Source organism: Dysidea avara, chromosome 3 (genome assembly GCF_963678975.1).
Source record: "Dysidea avara chromosome 3, odDysAvar1.4, whole genome shotgun sequence".
Taxonomy (NCBI): domain Eukaryota; kingdom Metazoa; phylum Porifera; class Demospongiae; order Dictyoceratida; family Dysideidae; genus Dysidea; species Dysidea avara.
In genome coordinates, this window is record NC_089274.1 from 2,280,161 (window position 1) to 2,302,755 (window position 22,595).

The 22,595-nt window shown below is 36.7% G+C and overlaps 1 protein-coding gene and 1 long non-coding RNA gene across 2 annotated transcripts; both read left to right on the plus strand.

The window, feature by feature from the left end:
• The first annotated feature begins 1,971 nt into the window (after nt 1-1,971).
• Nucleotides 1,972-16,310, plus strand: LOC136251646 (uncharacterized). Its single transcript, XR_010699132.1, has 3 exons — nt 1,972-2,187; nt 14,778-14,915; nt 16,184-16,310. It is a non-coding gene; the product is annotated as an uncharacterized lncRNA (long non-coding RNA).
• A 3,206-nt stretch (nt 16,311-19,516) lies between these two features.
• LOC136251647 (synapse differentiation-inducing gene protein 1-like) lies at nt 19,517-22,197 on the plus strand. The gene is made up of 4 exons (XM_066044102.1): nt 19,517-19,690; nt 20,807-20,856; nt 21,566-21,700; nt 21,908-22,197. Exons 1-4 carry the CDS (start codon nt 19,588-19,590, stop codon nt 22,097-22,099), a joined length of 480 nt encoding a protein of 159 aa, XP_065900174.1. The 5' UTR covers nt 19,517-19,587; the 3' UTR covers nt 22,100-22,197.
• Nucleotides 22,198-22,595: the final 398 nt, after the last annotated feature.

The window sequence follows — 22,595 nt, forward strand, 5'->3', positions numbered from 1 at the left end:
TTATATTATGTGGTTGTTAATGTGTGGTTGTAGCTATAGTTTCTTAATGTATTATGGTTTGTTGTAAAAGTTTCATATTGTTCTATTGTTGTAGCTGAACTATATCTGTATGCTATTGTTTGATTATAGTTATTGTCTAAGTAAAGCTGAGAGAAGACACGTGTAGCTAGCTAGCTAGCTAGGCGTCACATAGCCAGATATTACACATAATGTAATTGCATGGTGTAAAAAGTATATTATTGTGTGCTAATTTACTAGAGAAGACAGACAGATGTGTTAACAGGGCACAGTGCTTGTATCATTGCTAGCAAGAGTAAATAATGGAAGAGAGAGTATCCAACTGCCATATACTGCATCAAAAATGAGCACATCAAGTAGAGAAGCCATCCTGTAGTGCTGTCAAAGTAAGTGTTGAATGAGGGAATAAACACCTTCTAGCTCAGACAGTTTGACTTCAAATCATGCCTGCACTTTAAACAGACTGAGCTAGCAGGTGTTTATTACTTCATTCAACGCTTTCTTTGAAAGCACTACAGGATGGCTTCTCTACTTGACATGCTCATTTTTGATGCAGTATATGGCAGTTGGATACTCTCTCTTCCATTATTTACTCTTGTTGCTAGCAGTAGGCAAATTGTTTTCGATAACAAACTGCACTATAAAGTTTTAGTGCATCAATTTACAAGTTTTATGTCTCATGGTGAATGGTGTCAATTTCTAAAACACTTTTTGTGGTTAAGTCTGGCTATAAAAGACAAGAAAACAAACAAACAAAAAGAACTTGAATCCAGTAATCCAGTCTAGTAGTCCAATCCAGTGAATGGATACACCCCAAGAGGAGTAATATATGTCAAGAGGGCACTAATTAAAAGGCATCATAGTCACTACTAGAATAGCCTCATGAAGGCTGGCACTGTAGCTCTTATAAGCAGTGAAGTACCTGGATAATTAAGATCACTCTATGAACAGCTATACACACCTGATCAACAAGATACTCATCTTGGCAGTAAAGACAATACCAGTTCTTACTTATCATTGGTATCATTTAAATGAATTTGTCACACTGATCATCTTGGTAAGGCTGGTTGGGTTTTCTTCATCATCAAAACTACAAGAAAGTGCACAATTCCAGCCTGAAAATAAGTGCATGTCATCAGTCATTACAATTCGAAAAATGTCATCTAACTGTATTGATGGAAAATGATTTAAATAACTTGTATACTAAGGATGTCCTCTTGTGTTTGTCCAACTTCTTGATGTATTTGCCATGTATGATATTGTATGCCGTGTCATTGGTTAAATGCTTTATCAGGTTCAAAGGTAGATATGAGAGGAGCCCATGCAGGCTAACAAGAATGATGTATAGACAAAATGTGCTATGGGAATTATGCTCCAATTTTCCTTCCACATTAGCTACTCTATTTCAAATTTCTTTCAAAACACTGATCTGTCTTCATTCAATTTTATTATTTTATGCTCATCTAGCTTTCTGTTGTTATTCCAGCTGCAATAATTATTTGTACTTCACATTACCAATCAGCTGCATGCATGTTAAGCTAGTTTTGGTCCTATACAAAATGCAATAAGCATGCACCTCATTGGCTGTAGTTTGAGCTGCAGCATGCTGCATTGTAAATGTGTGGCCATTGTTACAATTGTGTGTTATTTGAAAATTTTAACCTCCAATAAAGACATCAGTGTACTGTAGCTACCTATAATTGCATGAAATTTTAGGGTTTCAACTAGGTCTCAGAACCTATGGCAAGTAAGCAAGCAAACATCACCAGCAGTACTAGCAGCAGTAGCTATAGATAGCAGCAGCAGCAGCACAGCATGTAAAAGCAAGCAAGAGGATAGAGAATAAAAGCTATGTTCCATCACGTGTTTTATTAGTCTGGTCGGGCGCGCGAAACTAGCGAGCCACCTCTATACCTCTTCTGGTGGGCGCGTTCGCAAGTAGTGAGGGCGGGCGCCATCAGACTAGGAGTTAGTTACCAATACCAGGCCAATACACAAGAGTAGTATGTAGTCCCTAGAGTGAACTGTATTACTGATAGACTGACAGCTGAAGAAAACTTACAATGTTGAAGTCCGTTCACACTGAAAATTCTCCTCCGCCATACACTCCCCAATCCTCAACTTACAGTCCAGTAATCAAGTACGGGACGATCGACCAGCCTCCAGCTTGTGAGTTTATCATGATAACTTAATCATAATATAGTAGGCCTACTTAATCTTGCTGTTATTGTGTTAATAGTGTAAGTTTTACATGCCAGACGTTATTAATGCATGCATCCTACGAATAACAAACAAGATAAACACCATTTACTTACCACATTGACAGCTCTACAATCCGAGAAGTCACTCATGCTAAATATCTAGGCAATGGCGGATCCAGGATGGGGCATTTGGGGCAAATGCCCCCCCCGCCCTTCAAGAAATTGCATACAAGATCGAGATACTCTAATAGAGCAGTCAATTACTCTAATAAAGCAGTCACAATGTTCATGAGGCAGTGTAGCTTACCTATGAAGCTATAAATAGGATTTTATTTTACATAACAGACGTGATATAGTTGGTAAGGATAACTAGCTATTATTGTCGTGACCTTTTTTTTTTTTTTTTTTTTTGGTCTTCAACTGGTTTTCAGCAATTTTTTTTGGTTTTCAACTGTTTTTCAGAAAGGTCCCCCCCCCCCCCCCCCCCATCTTTCCAAACTCTGGATCCACCCCTGCTAGGTGTAGTCATTGATCAACATCTTAACTGGAACGAACTCACAAAACAAGCTGCTAGTAAAGCCACCAGAATTAATGTATTCCTACATCGTAATCTTTATCAATGCCCTCCCACAATTAAATGTAATATTTATAAAGCAATGGTTCACCCTATTATGGGGTATGCTTCCTCAGTCTGGGACCCACACACATGTGTTAACATTAATCAAATAGAAGCTGTATAGAGATCTGCCACAAGAATGTGCTATAAAGACTTTTCTAGATTCTCCAGTGTTTCCACAATGTTAACTGATCTTAATCTACCCACCCTGCAGAGCAGAAGGAAAAAATTGAAATTACAAATGCTGTATAAAATCATTCATCGTTTAACTGATATTCCAGATGATTCGTTCCCTCCTTTTTACGAAGTGGCTATTTTAATCAACTAAATACTAGAATGGACAGTTTTAAATTTTCCTTCTTCCCTTCAGTGATTTAACTATGGAATAATCTACCCCAGCACATTGTTAGCTAACGCTCCCACATACACTGAGTTTTGTAATGATTTGGACACTTTTATAATTACACCTGTACATTATACATGATTCCTGCACAGTACACAATATAATAATAATAATAAAATCATGAGGCACTGTAGTCTCGCGCTGCCCGCCCTTCATGACCCTTACGTAATATTAAGCTCAAAAGCATCCAGACTTCCTACTGTAGCTGTTGGTCTTTCTCTTCGACTTTAGGGCACACGTCTAGTATAGTTACTGCATGGGAGTAGTCGACTTTAAGGGACGTGTCTAGTAGCTAGCTAGTTACCACGAGTAGTCGACTTTAGGAGACACGTCTAGTAGTTTCCACGGGATTCCGGGTTCGAAACCCCATCGGCATTACACTTTTTTTTGTTTGTTTATGTCACCTTTTTGGTTACCTTGTTTGTCTAAGTTTTATATAGGGATATGAAATAAGGTGAAAAGAGTGATACCCTATAGCTACGAAGGGCGGCGCGAGACTATTTGATAGTTCGAATTTCATTTCATTTTTATTTTATTGCTAATGCAGACACAAATGATGAACTATATTATATTATTTTATTTTATTCTGAATTTTATTCGAGTGTCAAATTATGAATTAGCTATGTTGTAAAAAACAAAACACTGATAAAAGAGCTGTAGTCTAGACAAGAAAATATAAGTGCAAATTTAATTTCTACATATTAAGGCTATCATTATTAAATTCCTTGCTTTTAGTCACCACCCGCATCGATTTTTAGGTAGCTGCACCAAATTTAAATTATTCGATTATAGATCACGTGACAATATTTCATGATAGAAGGAGGGCACAGAGTGACCAAGCTTTAAGGTAAATGCATTACCTGTACATATAAACATAGCAGAAGGGTGGAAGACCTCCACTCTTGTTCAGCTAGGTGCATGGGTGTACAGTCCTGGCAGCCTTCAAGATCGAGATACTCTAATAGAACAGTCAGAGACTGAAATAATAAGAGTCCAGTGTATAATTAATAATCAATAATCACCTCCCACCCACATCAGTTTTTGTTCCATTGGGTGATGGGAAACAAGCAATAGTATAATGATGGCCTAACAACAAACCATTGAAAAATTGCAGGTCATTATTTTTCTGGATCATCTGGCCACTTCATATTCGGATGTGACCTCATGTATGAATTAAATTATTAGTATGACAATGTGGAAGTAAATTCCTGTAGCAACCCAGCTTCTTTCATGAGCCATGCTTACTTACTGAGATTGCCAATGTGTTACCGTCTGTAGGGATATACGGAGCTGTAGCTACCCATTATTCAATAAGTGTAGATATATGCACAAAGCCATGTCTGTTGCTGTCTGCAGACTTACATGGAGCCATGTCTACTAGTTATAATATATTTAATCTTGTAGCTGGCCAGTTTCTTTTGTGAACCACACTTACTTATCCATATCAAGAAGTTTGTGGACATTTGCTATATTTTTGTTCATGGCAAAAATTCCAGCTGGAACAGGCATATCCAACACCTTTCAATTGGAAAAAAACCTAAAAAAATAAATTAATTATTGTGTACTGCCTACCTCGAGTTTGTTTTAAAACTTTCCGGGTGTTATACATGTAGAGCAACTCTCTGCAAGTACGATGATGCTAGAAGAAGTCCAATTCATTGAAATTTTGGCCTAAACTAACCCAGTGTAACAATTTTTTTCCCCATACATTTTGATTTGGGAATTTTGCAGGCATGTAATAAAAGATGTAATAGCCCACAACACATGATAGATACCTTAGATTCTGGAAATAGCAATTAAAATGAGCTTTAGCAGAAGGAAATTAGAGGAAATTTAAGCTCAGGTTGAAAATCACTTACATTTTCTATAGTGAATTGAATGGCAGATATTTGGTCTGAAGCTATTTTGATGTCTCAACACCCATTCACCATCACTACATTATAGTGTTACAAAAGCATTGTGAATTAGTTCTGCAGGTTAGTTTGTGAAAAGTACAGTGTTTCCGTGATTAAGCACAATAATGCCTGTTCCATGTAGCAAACTTCTTCATATGTGGGAATGTGTGATACTGTCCATAGGCATACGTGGTAACGACAATCTACAGATAGTAGTGGCAAAGTTTGCAGGTATGCATGAAGCCGCACCCATGCTGTCTGTAGACTTATGTGGAATCACACCCACTAACTGATCAAACTTACTCGTGCACAGCTCATTTAGAGGTTTACCTATAACTGCATGCCTACATTCAAGCAGGACAAGGCATAGGCTCCCATAAGCGTGGCTAAGAGTATGAAGACAGGTCATGAACTTGGTGGAAAGATATATGAAATCAAAAAGAATTTTGAGATCAGCAGTGGTAAGTTTATGAAGAGAAACCCTAGTGCATCAGGCAGGTAATTCCTCCATTTATTACATTTGCTGCAAAGTAGCTTGATTTTTTATGGATAAAGAATGAGGTACTGGGCTCACGTTTTGCAGTATTTAAGCAAAAATGGGTGGGTGGACTATGAGCTCTTCAGTTTTTCCTCATTATATAAACACTTTAGACCCCTTAACATTGTCCTCTGCTGCTACTACTACTAGATGGAAAGGCCCAGAAAAATGAGTGCTAGAAAAGAACATGTGTGTAACAAGGGCTGAGTGTCTAAAGGCATTATAAGAGAAAGAGCATGAGAAAAGACAAAGGAGTGAATCCATGATGAAATCAAGAGAAGTTGATAAAAATAAGTTAACAAAGATGAACTGAAACAAAAAGCAGCAAATAACAAGCTCCATGATGGCTGGAGAAAAGAGAGGAGGAATGTTCATAATTATAGTGTTGATAATCTGATTCAGACTGTATACACTAGCAGTTCCATGGTTCCAGCTAGGAAACAACCAAGCGTCATATGTTGCAGGTTGTAATCTTTCCCCCCAGTATGGCTTTTAAAAGTGTAACATGAGAAGGGACATAGCTCGCAGAGGTCCCTTCCTAGCAGTCAGATGGAGTCAGTTGCAAAGGGATCAAGAAATGATGAAATTGGTGGTGACAGGTACTTCATATGTTTTGGTGCATTTGCTGATGATGCAGGTAAAGGTGGGAGTGGCTGAAGTGTCATTGTACAAGGAAGATTGTATTGACAATGATGATGTCAGCATTGAGAAGCATGTATTTGTCCAGCAAATTTAGCTATATAATAGTTTTAATGTAGCAAAAATTGCCCATAAAACTTGCATGAAATTTTGATTGGAACTGCTTTAAATGCTTATATTTACAGCCCTTGAAATTCATGCATTCAGAGCAAAATAAAGTTAAATATACGATAATAACTATCCCATGTGTTGTCAATAGTGAAAATAATCTGACGATTGTGGAAATTATTCTCAAAATTTTCATTGTTATTCTATTCCAAATTTCTTCAAAGTGTTAACATCATGCTTTCATTATACTCAAAATTGTTCCCAATTTTATAACCTTTTCTTCGCTTTTGTAATCGAAGTGTACTACAAGAAACAGTGAAAACTGTTAAACCTAGCTGTATCAATATGTCAGAAAAGCTTTTTGTCAGCAAGATGCTTAGTGACTACTGACTAGCAATAATCTATTTCTTGCACCGATCATTCTATTAGAGTAAGTGACTGCTCTATTAGAGTATCTTGATCTTTATGCTTATTATGCTCTAAAATTGCATTAAAATGCTTTTATACCGTCAATATTCTCATACTGATTGTAGCATAATTCCTGCATCTGTAACAATAACTGAACAGTAACACTGTCTGCTTCCAATGCCTATATATAACTTAGTGAAAGATGCTAGAAGATTTATGTTCAACACAAAGGTCAGAGGTTAGCTATGAGGGTTGTCTGTGTGGATTCATGTGAGTGGCAGGCACAATGCATGTCTGATAAATGAGAGTGTACACTAATACTGACAGAATATGATATGAATCCAAGGCCATATAGCCCATTTCACAATTAATTTTGAGTTATAGCTAGAACATCAGACACCAGTAAACCTTGTTGTCACTGTGGAAAATCCAGCCACAAGGCTACTGAGTCCTATTACAAATGTAATAACTGTAAAAAACACCAGGACATTTAAAATATGTTTAAGCAAGCTTAAGCCAGCCAGAGAAGCCACCATAGTAGTCAGCTTCTACTGCGGGGGGATAGTAGCAAACCTGTTTGTTGACAATAAAATAGATGAAGAAACTAAGTAGGTGAAAACAGTCTAATGAACACTAGAGTGTTCACTGTTATCATAGCAACTGATTATTTGAATGTTATGTTCAGTGGTTACACCTATCAGCTATGTGTGGATGGCCTTGAAGCTACCACATACTCAGGGATGTTTTGAAGGCAATAGCATGATCACATGTAGTCTGGCCATGAGGGTCTGGTCTGTATCACAGCACTTGTGTGAACTGCAAGAATAGATGCAGTACCAATCAGATTGCAGCAGTTTCTTCTGCATTGACTGTTGATTCTTTGAATTTTACCGTCTAGTTTCAATCATATTCATGAGTGAGGCCATGATCTGTAGCAGGATATGGTTATCTGAATCTAATAAAGCAGTTATATTCATAAAAGAGCAAGAGTGCACAGCTGTTAATTACATTCCACCTGCACAAGTCCGATGCAGTGTTGATACAGACTATGTTGAATACCACAACTAACAGTGGTAGCTATTGGACATAGTCAGGGTGGGACCACTTTACCAAAAGTCATGGAACGTAATAATGTAAAATACTTAACTGTTACTCACTACGTACTGGAATAGTAGATGGCCTGTGCAGTGCTTTGCCACAAATCTATGAAATTGCAAACACTGCTTTATCATGCATTGATTGAACACATTGGTAGCAGCACTTTTTTCATAATGCTCACTGATTTGATCTGAAAACTAGTCATCGAGTATGTCTAAATCATCTTACACAATCACTTTTGGTAAACTATAACACACGTGCACTTTGCTACAGACTACACAGCACAGCAATTGACAATATTATTGTAAACGTAAGCTAGCTATAGACCACAGCAAACTACCTAATAACATAATCAGAGTGTAGTATTAATTGTCCTTTACACTATCATTAAAGCTTGATTCTAGTCATTTCACCTTGATACTGATGCATTAGGATCTTTTAAGGCTTTTCTATGACAAGCAGACTACCACAACATGTACTACATTCTTGAAGTCATATCTTCACTTATGCTGGAGAATTCTGTTGTGCCAATTTGTAGTTATATAGATAATACATCCTGTGTCCAAGTTTCATTTCAATTCAAGGAACTATGTGTCTGTGAGGCATATTGAAAAGCATAGTATATGTATGGGAACCAATGTTTCTTAGTGCTCCAGACATGGCCAATCCTAAATTCTTCATGCCTCTGAACTGGCCTGAAGTAGAAGTACTGACAAAACAAAATCCTTAGTCCCATCTTTCAAGCAGTTTATTGCGATGACACTTTTACTGGTCAATCAAATTGGTGGTTAGGGACCCGTCGATTTCGCCAGCAAAATTTTTGGCATAATGGTTGGGTAAAAGCAATGAGCAAAATGCTGGCATAATAGGTGCAATTTTTGTAAAGTGGACATAAAAATTGTACAAAAGATCGAGATACTCTAATAGAACAGTCAGACACGCTAAAATATCAACAATGTATAGCTAATTGTTACAGGAACAACAAGTGACAATCGAGATACCCTAATAAAACAGTCACACATGTTAAGCAATATTAGCTGGCTTCTTGCTTTACATGTTAGAAGTAATTTCTGATCGAGATACTCTAATAGAACAGTCACTTTAAGGCGAAACTGTAGCTTTGCACTTGGAAATATTCAAATAAAAAAGATCAGTGCTGAGCAAAATTTATAATTCTTGAGCAAAATATGGAGCATAATAGGTGAAAAATAAAAGAATTGCTGGAAAGAAAAATAGGTAGAAAAAAAAGCAAAATAGACTGGTCCCTATTGGTGGTACACTTACAAGTGCCCCCAAACTTTTTACAAAACAAAATCATTGCCATATGCAATGTATGATAAAGTAGAGTAGCAACTGCAAAGTACAAACAGTTCGAACCAATCACGTTTTGTAAATGTAATTGCAGTTGCTGCTCTACTTTATCATGTATTGCATATGAAAGGATTTTGCTTTGTAAAAGTTTGGGGGCACTTGTAAGTCTACACCATCAATTTGATTGACCAGCAAAAGTTCTTAGCTCATCGTCACAACAAACTGCTTGAAAATGGTTCAAGATGGGATGATTTGTCAGTACTTGTTTAGGCCAGTTCACTTTACTTAATTTAGGATTGGCAATATCTGGAGCATGATAAGCAATACATCTGTTTATGTGGCCACTACCATTTAACTGTTCACCGAGCTGTCTGACTAGATCAGTTTCTAATATTATTGAGGACCGTTTTGGCTAAACTGGAGTATGTACTTTGGTTCCCTATATAATATGGGTTAGGTATACCAACGATCTAAGTGTCAGTATAAGCAAAGTCTGTTTGCTTATAATTGCTTTCCTTTTGGGGTTTCCTCTGTTTGCTTTGATCAAAATATTCCCAATGTGTTGATTTCCTCAATAACATCTTGGTAGCAGCTGGAGCTCCTGAAGAACATCATCCATAAGTATAACCAAGCAGTAGTTCTGTCCAGTAGAGATGCCACAACATAGACACGTTTTATGTCATGCTATGCTATGCATATTATGCTATGGGCATTTAGCCATGTCATAACATCACAATAATATAACATGAGCCAACAAAACTCTGGTTAGTATTATAATAAATATTTTGATAAATATGAAGGAATAACATTCACAGTAGTAGCAAATGTGTAAATCATGTTTCTTTACTTATCATGTGTAATCTGCTAAAATAATGGGCGCTATTGCTCCCAATATGTTAGAGTAAATTTTACCAGAATAAATTTTGAGACAAAAGCAAGAAGCAAAATGTTGGCATGATAGGACAAAACATTAGCAAAAAATGAACTTGTACTTGAGAATATAAAAGAATATATGGCATAAACACACTTTATTTCCAAAGTGATGTACACTACTTCAAATACTCTAATAGAGCAGTCACTAATTGTACATACTCTAACAGATTAGTCATTACAAAACTTAATGAACACAGTTCAGTTTAGACCTGCATGTATAAATTTAAGTAAAATACAATACTTACTGGTGAAATTCTGCTCATAGTAGGCTAAAAATGAAAGAATTGCTGGAAAGAAGCAAATTGGATTGATCCCTAGAGTGGAATGCAGCCAAACTTGCATGCAATCATTATGTCACAATATACTCTAGGCTATACCATGTTGTATTGTGGAATTGTATGAAGTGATAATAAACATGACAATTGTCAACGCTTCTCACTGGTTGTCTGTAAAAGTAGAGAAGCAAGGAACACCACGAGTAGCAAAAACAATTTACAGTTTATTCATCGTTACCTTCATGGTTGCTGGAAACATAGAGTACACATCTAGGTAGACATTTATGACATCTAAAAGCATCTCATTTTCTAGAGAATCTGTCCCTGTGGAATCAAGACGTAGGATTTACTATGCCTTAAGTGATGCCATGATAGTCATGACATAAAATGGCATAATACCATCCAGCTGCTAATGGTATTAATGAATGTGATGTCCAAACTTTTGAAGCTGACAAATTCCAGTGTTGCCATAGTTGCTGGGGGTACGATTCTGTAATTGAAAAGAAAAAAATTATCCAGATCCACTCTGTCAAAGATGGTGTGATTGTTCTAGTGGTGATCCTTAAATAATCTGATACAGCATCATACAAAATGTTGGTAATTAATGTGGTGTAGACATCAAAGTGACATTCATCAACTTTTAAAAAACTGTTACAACTACTATACACTTGAAAAAATTACTCACTTTAGTTGTCACCTGTTCCCTATACTGATGTAGGTGTGAGCTGGTCACAGGACAGCCCAACAGAAATATCAGACCACCTGAACAACTGATATTTCAGTTATCTTGTGGGTATAGGTGGCAATAAGATTGACTCTGGTAACTGTAGTTTGTAGATATCAATTTGTGCATTAATGTCAATGTTGAAACGTCGAAATTGAATGGGTTAAACATTCTTCAAGTTCACAAGATGCTTGATGACACATGATCAACCTCCTCTGCTGAATGATTGTATGTATTTTTTGTGAGGCAGAAAGAGTGTCAGGATGTTGTGTCAGTCATATTCATGTGTTGTTGTAGTTGTTGTAATCAAATTCAAATTCAATCAATTCAATTGCAAATTGATTGCTAAGTGTGTTGAATGAAGGAGTGTGCTGGTGTGTCTTTATATTATACACAACGCATATTATAACCTGGATATTGGAAATGCAAGTGGTAGCAGTATTGACAGGTGACTGCCACAACTTCTAAGCTGGAAGCCCCTCTCACACAGCTATGCCACTTGGCTGCTTATATTATTACGGTTGAATGTTTATACAGATCGAGATTATTATCATGATAGTACCATAATCAGCATATAAGTTATAGTTAAACCCCACCCCAGGTAGGATATCATTGTTATCAACCTGAGACCGAGGTGAAGCAAAGACTGAGGTGTTGATAACAGATATCCTACAAGTGTAGGTGTGGGGTTTAACTGGCTTCTACCCCGGCCCATGCTTTGAAGCACTTGACTTTATAAACAATGTGACAATTGCTATATTGAGGTGTTGATGACATGTTATGACATGTCTTCTATCCCCACACTTTAAAGCATTTTACTTCATAAAGAACTACAATAAGGCATAGATAGTATATTCTACATAGAATATGCTATATGAATGAGGTTAGTAAAGTTGTGTATGGTTTCAATTTTGCTGTGCTTGCAATGATATGGCTTCATGTTTCCTTTGATCCAACAGAATGTGTAAATCAGCTTGTCCTTCATATTTAATGATTCTGGGGTCAGAGTTTAACTTCCGTTTTTGGAGTTTAACTACCATATCCTCCTACTTTGTTTAGTTTGATGCAGGGCTTCAGTGGGATAGAAGGTGATGACGATGGGGCAGTATTGGTTAGGAAAAATGAAAAAAGTGTTATATATATATATATATCCCTACTGTGCATTTCCGTTATGGTATTTTGAGCACAGTAGGAATATAACACTTCTTATTGTTTTATTGTGATTATCATGCACTACTCCAGCTTGTTTCAGTACTTTTTATCAATGTGCTATGGTCCCTACTCTAGTTGAAAATTCCAAATTTTTTGTGTACTTGAATATTATCATTACCATAGAGCCATAATATGGTACATGTGCTGTTTTCCATATGAACCATTTTTATTTAATAAGATTCACTTATGTATTTTAGATCCTACAGTCTCAGGACCTCAAGGAATACATGGCAAGTAGTGCATGTATATACTTTAGTACACGCATGCTACCCACAGCACGTTCCCACACTAATAACTACATGCACAAAAGGGAGATTGAGATAGGTACCAACTCACTTAAACTTTATTTACACTCCTTTTTTACTGCCACTACTAAAATATTGAACAGCCTTCCAGCTATTGTAATTGAAGCACAAAATACAGTTGACTACTATTTTGTATCAACCCAGCTATAGGCTGGAATGTTGTACACTTTCTTTTTTATGTGTATCTGTGCTAATGTACTTCCTAATGGAGGTCTGCACAGTATCAATAATAAACAAATGTGTCCTTGACATCCCAACTTTGACAAATCGTAGACACATATCTATGGTTATGCAAGTGAAAGAAATATTCCTAATGCAGCAGTAATAATTAACAATACATCAGGACCAGAATCCTTTAAAGATCACAATTTTAATACCTATAGATTCTGGTGGGGTACCCCCAAAAGGATTCAAGTACAACCAATTTCCTTATTACATTAAGGTTGCTACATATGCTCTCCACAAACTATCTCCATGCTTTACACTATACTGGCAATGGAGCAAATATAGCCACATTCAAATTCAAAGCTATTTGTAAGCATATTGATACAATTATTATTGTATACTATTTTACGTATAGATTGCCAAAATTCTTATAATATACTTAAGTATCTGATGTCATTGTACCAGCCAACTCACTGTGGCTGTTATGATGCAATACTTGTTGACAGATATAAGAGGACTTCCTTAACATGCATTTATATGGCTACAATCCACAAACAAATTGGCATCAGACAGGTACAATATGAAAGGCAAGGCCAGTGCCTAGTAGTAGACACTTCTCAAAATAATTAGGGTTAGGGTTGTAATTGCAGACACTTGCAGTCCATCATTCAAAGCAAGAGATCGTAAACTGGGGAATGCTTTTGCTCTACATAATATGCAACCCCCACAGCTATACAGAATGTAATGCAAAAAACCACACATTATTTCTTCATCCTATTGATTACCTTCAAAAAAGCATATTCCCTCTTAGTGAACAATTGTCGAGTGATTCCTACTCATTTTAACGTTGACAATCATAGGCATTAATGCTGCTATACTATAATGTCCACACATGAACTCTAAAGGGTGGTAAATCATATTGTGAGTATGTGAGTTTCATCACATTAACACCCTTTATATGTGTAAGAATAAACTTCTGAATTTTCCATGGGATTCTGGAAGTTGGGCACTTTACCAGTTAAACAGTCTGGCCTGGAGCTTGCAATATGGAATGCCTTCCGTGCACTGTAGAGATCAAACGGAAGCATGTATAAGCTTGCAATTAGAGTATAGTCAGACTGCCTCATTTTAGTATGTCCGTACATGCAGGGACTAGTGAGTAACTACCATGATGAATAGTCAGACAGATGGACAGCTTTTCAGCTTTATAAAACACAATACTCACGCATAGTGTGAACCATTTAAATTTGATATCACTGTAGGCCTCATAGTGCCAAAGACGTGTTTACATAAATACGTATGTTGTACATCTGAGACATGTAAAATTATAACAATGTACTGGCATAGATTATTAACGTGTGTGGGATTAATAATCTATGGTACTGGTGTCTTAGGTGGTTAATTTTATTTGTCATCAAGGACGAATGCATGGATTAATTGCTGTTATACAATTGGTACATGTTACAGTATGTCCATGCAGTCATTCGAAGTTTTACTGGGAGATCAAGCAAGTTTTGTTAGCTTTAAAATCTGTAGTGGTTTTGTATGCGTGCAACTTATTGTGCTACTTGTGACTTTCAGTACATACATTTATGATACTCTGAACAGGTGCAGTATTAGTCATACTTTTTGATTGAGCAACACTTTGTAGCACTGGGGGAACCTGTCATGTGTTTCAAAGTGATTCGATTAATTTGCAGCTGCCTATACCATTGCAATTGTTATTTCATCTTTATTTAACATAGAATTAGTGATTGCTGCTATTGCTTTGTGTACTTATTATCTCTGAACTTCATGATTATGATTATATACTATAAATAATATATATACAGAGAAATCATAATGATTACATATGTTCCTATGGTGTAGCTACATACTTTTATTTAATGTTTTTAACTTACCTTGAATAAATGTGTCTGTCTCTCAAGATTATTCACCAGCCAGTATGCAGAGGTGTAATAGTTGAGGATTGTGAACCCAACAACTACCTTAGCTTTTCTATTATTAACCTCCTGTTCTGTTGGACATGCTTTTTGGGACTGATAGCACTAAAATATTCACAGCAGGTTAGTACAACAGGGTCTTATCAATATGTACACCCTAAAATAAGCAGTAAACCACATGGTAATTTCATTGTGTGAGCATTGTGTCATTCAAATAAATAAGTTCAAGTGCTGTACTTAGTACTAAGTGTAGTGATTGAGTGCACAAGTTTCATCTCAAGTCGACTTGTTCTTGGTATACTCCTTATTTCATTAATCAACTTTTGTGGTGTATAGAAAAGTCATTATCTGCAGGCCAGTATTCAAGTCCCACACCACATTTGCCAACCAGTGACATAACACTGACTGACCTGCCATTAGCCTAAACTTATGCATGTGTATATATGTGACCGGATTTCACATAACCAGGCTTCCACACACACAAAATCAAACTTATGTTTTTACCAGAAATGGATTGCTGGTCTAATACACTATCATATTCCACACTGTGCTTCCTTCAGGACTGGCAAGTCTGGTTTCTGTAGCAGCTTTCTTCCGACCCTGTCAAAGCCACGAGTGGGAGATTGGTGCCATTAAATGGCCATGGCTTTGTGATAAATGTGTGTAGTGAGCTGGGACTTCACAGAGAGCTTGCCAATAGTGTTCTCAGTCAATTTGGAGTGATTTGAGGGCTATGGAGGGCCAAGGAGAGCCCAAACTTGGCCTCTGGATTCTATTTGTCTTCTTATTTCATTTTATACTCCTATATTAAGCCCACCCACCACCCCCCACCCTCTCACCCTATTACTACCACCTGTGATATTTTTACCCGCTCGAAGAAAGCTGCCCAAAACAGGGCAAATTTTGGGTATCAGAAGTTCATACACCCACTCAGTGATAGCTAGTAAATAGATGAATAATTGGTGCAAATTTTGTTTGCACAGCTGTAGGCACTGGGAGGTTACTACACAATGATAACTTAAAATCGCCATATCTCCTAACAAAGCTTTGTGCGTCGAAGCCTGGTTTTGTCAAATTCAGTCACATAATATGTACATACCATGATTGTAAGCTCATACAGGCACCATGCATGTGCTTATATAGCCCTAAATCAGGACATCTCAAGTTAACTCCAAAATGTCCTATACACTTTATAATACAAGTGTATAAACCATTTGTGTTACACATTATGCTGCTGGCAGGATTGCACAAGCATGGGCTGCATCAAATGCTACAAAATGGTTGAACATGTTTTCATTTATTATTGGAACATTCTTAAACATTGTTGCCATAGTAATCATTGTCACTTTACTTGTTATTTATGTTAATGATGATAATGACTATGCCTACAGCCAAGATGACTACTGAGAAAATATTGACACAGTGTTAATACACATAAACCTTTATTATTATATTATGTTTTATCCTTGTACATAGTGATTTTGATATTGTATGTACGTATAAAGCACGGCATGATACATATAATTATGTATGTAACTTTGTAACGTGCATGACAGAATTCATATAATATTATAGAGTTCATTAGGAATTATTTACAGGTTCTACTGGAACTGTATTTGCAGTATGCATGTATAATCTATGTGCATGTTTGTGCAATTAATTTGATTTAATTTAATTGCTTTACAGAATTGTAATTCTGAGAGTGACTGATAGCCTTAAATCGTAACTACACTAATTATAGTTACAAGTATATAATTATTATTGTTAGATGCAGGAGTCTTGGAGCAACAGGCACAGGGACAAAGATAGGGCCACCTCTAGCATGGGGTCAAAAAATTGGCCTCAATAATGAAGTGGCCTTATTACTGAGGCCATTCGAAGTGCATCTTAGTTGTGATTAAGACCTACTGGAGATGGTCTTAGCCTCTAAGTGATGTTATACTGTACTTACAGAGCTGTAGTCTGGGCCCAGGAATCAGTAATTTAAATATCAAGATCGAAATACTCTAATAGAACAGTCAGTTACTCTAATAAAGCAATCACATTACTCAGAGCAAATTATGCAGTTATAAATAATGATTTTTATCTACTGCATTAATAAATATAATATATAGTTGGTGGAGGGCTGCTATATTGTGAGCAGGAAGTTACCTTTTTTATTTTGCTCTTGTGCCCTACCAAGCCAGATTGTCATGTAGCTAGGCCCTGGCATCACTAAAAGTCTGGCTACATCCCTGTGTATTTTGTGTATATGTGCCCATGGGTGTAATGCTGTATGTGTGCATACTTAGGTTGTCAACCTACAGTATACCCATGTAAAATGTACATATATACTGGTACAGGTAGCTAAATATACTCACTAGTGATTATCACATAATTTCTTTAGATTGTTTCGTTTGATTTGAGCAAAACAAAACTGACTTGTGAGACACTTAGCTATTATAGCATAGAATATGTGCATGATGATGCACCATTGTGATATTATGTGATCCTATATACACAGGGATGCTAAGCAGGTTGTACATGCCTCTCTGGAACAATTTTTTCCCAGAGATGACTGGCACCCCTTGCCCAGCACTAGATGGTAAAGTGCTGGACAAAAGGATTGAACTAATGTGAAGAAGCACTTGACCTTCAGGTCAAGTTCCCCAATCGCCACTGGGCTGCCACAAGTTCCACGCATTGAGCAGGTGATAGCTGACCCTAAAAAAGAAAAGTTAATAGAGCACTGTAGCTGCAGCCAAGACATCACCAAACTATATGGCTGTTCCTTCTTTACAGAAAGCAGAGAAACACGTCTCTTGTAAACATGTACAGTAGCATAATTCCTATTCACCCCGAAGGTAGTATAAACACCAAAGAAGTGAATGGGCCCATTTTCAATTCACGAACGTATTGCTTGTATTGCAGTTTCTCCTGCTGTAAAGAGAAGAAATAGCAGTGTTGCAGGAGCTGGAACTTGAATTAAACACTTTTACGTCAAACCAAAAAAAAACTTTTCTGTCAACCACCCCAAAATTCCCCAGCACTAACATCTAAATGAGCCTCATGCATCCTCAACATTAGCAGTTGCATACTCAAGGTTCAGAACAGGTGAAGTCTCTAAGTTCATTATGTCTAGGGAATCCCCCAGACAAGCTATTCATAACATGGTCAACAGTAAATACATGGCCACAGACACATTTGGATGGGGGATCCAAAGGCAACCAACCAAACTTAAAATCCCTGGCCCCTTATATAGAGCAAACCCATGTTCCTCAATTGGGAGAACAGATAGCCAAGAAGAAGCTAAGCTTAAGCCCCCACTTTCTCACTGCATGGATAAGGTTAAAATTTGTTGAAGATTAGCATAGCAGGTAATAAAGGAGGTTAAGGATACTGGCAGCTGTTGTCTCACAGCAAAGATATCAACCGTAGCCTGATTTTGGTCAACATGCAAAAACAGTTACATTAAAGTTGGTCTGCTGTTGAATAACCTGAGTGATCAAAGCAGAAGTGAGTGCTACAGAAGCATTGAATTTATAACTGGCAACTGCTGATGGATCAGCCAAACCAAGTATTCCCCAGTATTCGCACAAGAAGAGCAAACAACTTCCTTTTTAGCTCAGGGACTCGTTGTTACTTTCTGTATGATTTACTTAAGCCTTGTGAAGCTATACAATCACTGGTGTATTTAGTCTGGCAGTTACTAGATGATTCATCATAGTATAGGTATTTTCATGCATAAAAGCACATGCAGTATTATTATTATATTATTACTGTGCAGACCTCTGAAAAGAGTATGATGCACAGATCACAAACAAACAAACAAACAAATTACAAATAGCTTAATCAATATTAATAATTGTTGCTAGACCAGCTAGTCTTTGCTTAAATTGATCAATGTCCTTAGAGTCAATCATGTATTGGGGTAGAGAATTCCAGAGTTTGATAGTGGAGGGAAAGAAGGCCTAGGAATATAGATAAGGATCAATTCTTGTCATTGGTTGTATAAATCTCTTGCTATGGCTTCTTGTATCATGTAACATTGGTACAGGTGTTAGGTAAGAATTTGCTGAGATGTCATTGAGGTGATTAGTGATCTTAAACATCATAATAGCTTTCTGTTCTTCTCTACATTCAGCAAGGGTCAGCCATGCAATTAAGGTTTATTAGCATTTGTGTATAACACTGGCATAATGGGAGAAGTTATTCATCACAAATCTTGCTGACTTCTTTCTATCATATTGATATCCTTTTGTGTGCGTGTGTGGTGACCAAATAATGGCTACATAATCTAATATAGGCTTTACCATCACTTTGTAACAATTACTTTTAATTTCAAGTGGGCAGTTATGCAAATTTCATTGCAGAAATCCTAGTAGGCAACATGAGGCAGAATACTGGCAATTATATTCAGCCATTGGACCCGATAGTGTACCTTCTCAAGCATGTACTGCTCAACAAATGATAATAGCATGCAGCACCTATAAATGACGCTTATATAATTGTACCCTCCACATTATTTTTGTAATTTCTTCTTTTTGTCTTTCCTGTAGCTAGACTCTAATTCCATTTTTCACTGTAATGTTAAGTTGTATTTTTACTATGTCATGCTCCTCACGGTGGTTCTCTATGTGTTCCATTATGTGGTCGCATGTATGCTTTCCGATGTCTCACGTCCTTTCATTACTCTGTGAAATGACATAATATATAATTATGCAATTGGCGCACGTGACGGATGATATAATAAGGTGGTCGTCAAAATCGAGTAGCTATAGTCTGTATAGTTGATTGATAACAAGCGATAGTAGAGATGTCAAACTCCGCTGATACTGGAACCTCTCCTCCATCATACATTCATCAATCTTCGACTTATCAACCAGTAACCACGTATGGTACTACCGACCAGTCTTCGCGTGAGTATATACTTAACCAGCCTCCAGCCGGCAGCTACTGGGGGAGTCTATAGACTATAGCTATAGCTATATAGCAAGCTGTCTGTGATAACTAAAAACCAACCTCGAAACTAACTGGCTAAATAAATTGATTTGTGAAATAATTGTGTAGCTTTCGTGTGCTGTGCTGTGCGTATGAGCATCAGAAAATAATAATGTCTTAGACAATTTATCATGTGTTCTTTTATTATTATTTTATAATTACTACTTTTGGCTGTAGGAACAAGCCTACAGACCTTTAGTACACCATGTGTATTGTCAATTCTTGTATCTGTGTGTGTACCTAAGCTTATGATTGTATGTGTGTACTAGCTATAAAGCATTAATAAATAAATTTTAAAAAAAATAATGTATGCTGAAAGAAATGACAACCACGATGCATCGACCGAATTAAGTAATGATTAATAGGGACAGTGGGGGGCATTCGTATTTTAATTGTCAGAGGTGAAATTCTTGCCGGGATATTTATGAAAGACAAATAACTGCGAAAGCATCATGATTTGCCAAAGATGTTTTCATTAATCAAGAACGAAACTGAGTTAGGCGGTGCTCTTTGTTGCAGTGGGCAGGGAATTCGGCACGTTTATTTTTGAAAAAAATTAGCCTTGGAGTGTTCAAAGCCAGGCGTGTGCTTGAATACATATGAACGAAACATGGCGCAAAGATCAGTCAAAAATGGTTGGAAAAAATTGGCAGCAGATACAATCAGGCTAATATCACTGAATTACAACGTGCATGGCAAGCATGCATGAGTCATTACTAATTAAAATCAGCATCATTGCAGCCATTTCTTAGCTGCCGCCATCTTAATTTTGCAAGAACCTTTAGCTAGCTAACCCAGAATTTTCTACAGTTCAGACCATGCATGCAGTCACCTCAACCATACTTCATGGAAAATAAGTACACTAACTTTGATACATAACCTGAAGCATATTATGATATTACTGAAATGACCATGCGTATTTGTAAATTGATATTCATATAAGTACTGGCCATGCACCATGCACTTTAAACCTTCAGAGTAGCTACATACATACATATAGCCTTTATGACAATATATGTGCATTTTATATATAGATCTCCAGACTCCTGTAAACTCAGAACCTCAAGGAACACATGCCATCACAGTAAGTGTTATACCAACCTTGTATAGATTACATGTGTGGTCATGTAAGTGTGTATTTGTGGTTAGTCAGCCAACATCCTGTGATCTTAATGCAGATCTTATCAGGAATGATCCCTGTGGGTAAGAGTATAGCCACAGGCTAAAAAAAATTGATTTCACTAATAAATATTAATATAATTTTTTTACACCTGAAACCATATTTAATACACACATTGGTGTAGTGTTTTTGGCAGTGCTCTCATATATAGGGGTTCGGGTAGTTGGCTACAGACAATACTTCCTGATCACATTTATTACAAATTATTCCCTGCGCTGTATCTTTCATTATCCTCCCCCACATTTATGTGGTCGATGAATATTTTATTAATTTATAGATGGATTCTATTTAAGTCTCCTCCAGAAAGTACTACCAAAGAGCTATTTTGGTGCATAAGTGTTGTAAGAAGATGGCTACACACTGCATGGATGACTAACAATTTTTTATCCTTAACTTGTCAAGTTTGCTTTTTGGAGATGGTCTTTTGTAGGCATGTATATAAAATCTTGTGCATCACTCTGGCAAGCAGCCAATGACAGGAGTGGTGGCATAATCAGCAATCTTTAGTCTAGTGGGAATGTTCTTCATGGGTTTACAGAACACTCTCAGAAGAACACTTGTATATTATATAGACAGCATATGGACTGTACTCAATTTTATATACTATATCCAGGTACTTCACCAGCCAGTTCATGGAGCTAAAGTTGTTGTGGGGCTCAAACCTGACAACTACATGGCATTTTCTCTCATTAGCTTCCTCTGCTGTTGTCATTGTATTGGACTAGCAGCATTGATATATTCACTGCAGGTTAGTACAATGAACTACTCAAATAGAATATCCCTAAATGTAAGCACTTGATCATCAGAACGGTTTTCATAATTATTATGTTCTTTTGTGCATGTATATAGCTAGCTATACATCAACCTTAGAATGCATGGTGCTTTATAGTATAAGAGAAATGTCCAAAATAAGATACTGATACATAACTTGTTATGTAGTAATTTCTCACTACAGGTTGATTCGCATTATGCTGCTGGTCGGATCTTAGAAGCACAGGCTGCATCATCTACTGCCTTGAAGTTGAATAAGGCAGCCATAACCATTGGAATAGTACTTTACATTCTCTATATTTCAGCATCTGTTGCGACAGTAATTATCAACAACAACAATGATGATGATAACAATAACTACGATTATGATTACTGACAATTAAAGGAGTGGATTTCTAGCAGATTGTAGTCCTAACTTTTATACTACAATTATATTATCTTAGACTGTATATAATTGAGACATGATTTATGGCACATGCAAATTTATCTAGCTATTTGGAATCAAGAAAAATAATAATATTATTATGCATGTAAATTAAGTGCTAAAATAAATGCATTTAAGAGTTCCTTAGTTGACTCTATCTCATTCACCTGTTGCCATCAAAATTAAATATTCATGTTGTATCAGTTCTGTCTAAGCTTGCATGCTAAGTCAGTTCATTATTTAGAAGTGGTGTAAATCGGTGCTATATTGATTCAAAATTTAAATCACTGAACTTATCATAATTTGGTACCAGAGCTTATATGCATGATAACAGTCAGACAGTGCACAAATTCCTGACCAATTGCCCATTTCCGATAACTACCAGTTGGTTACTAAGAGATGCTACATTCTTGGAAACCAAGGAGGGAACATAAATCTGTTGTACTGA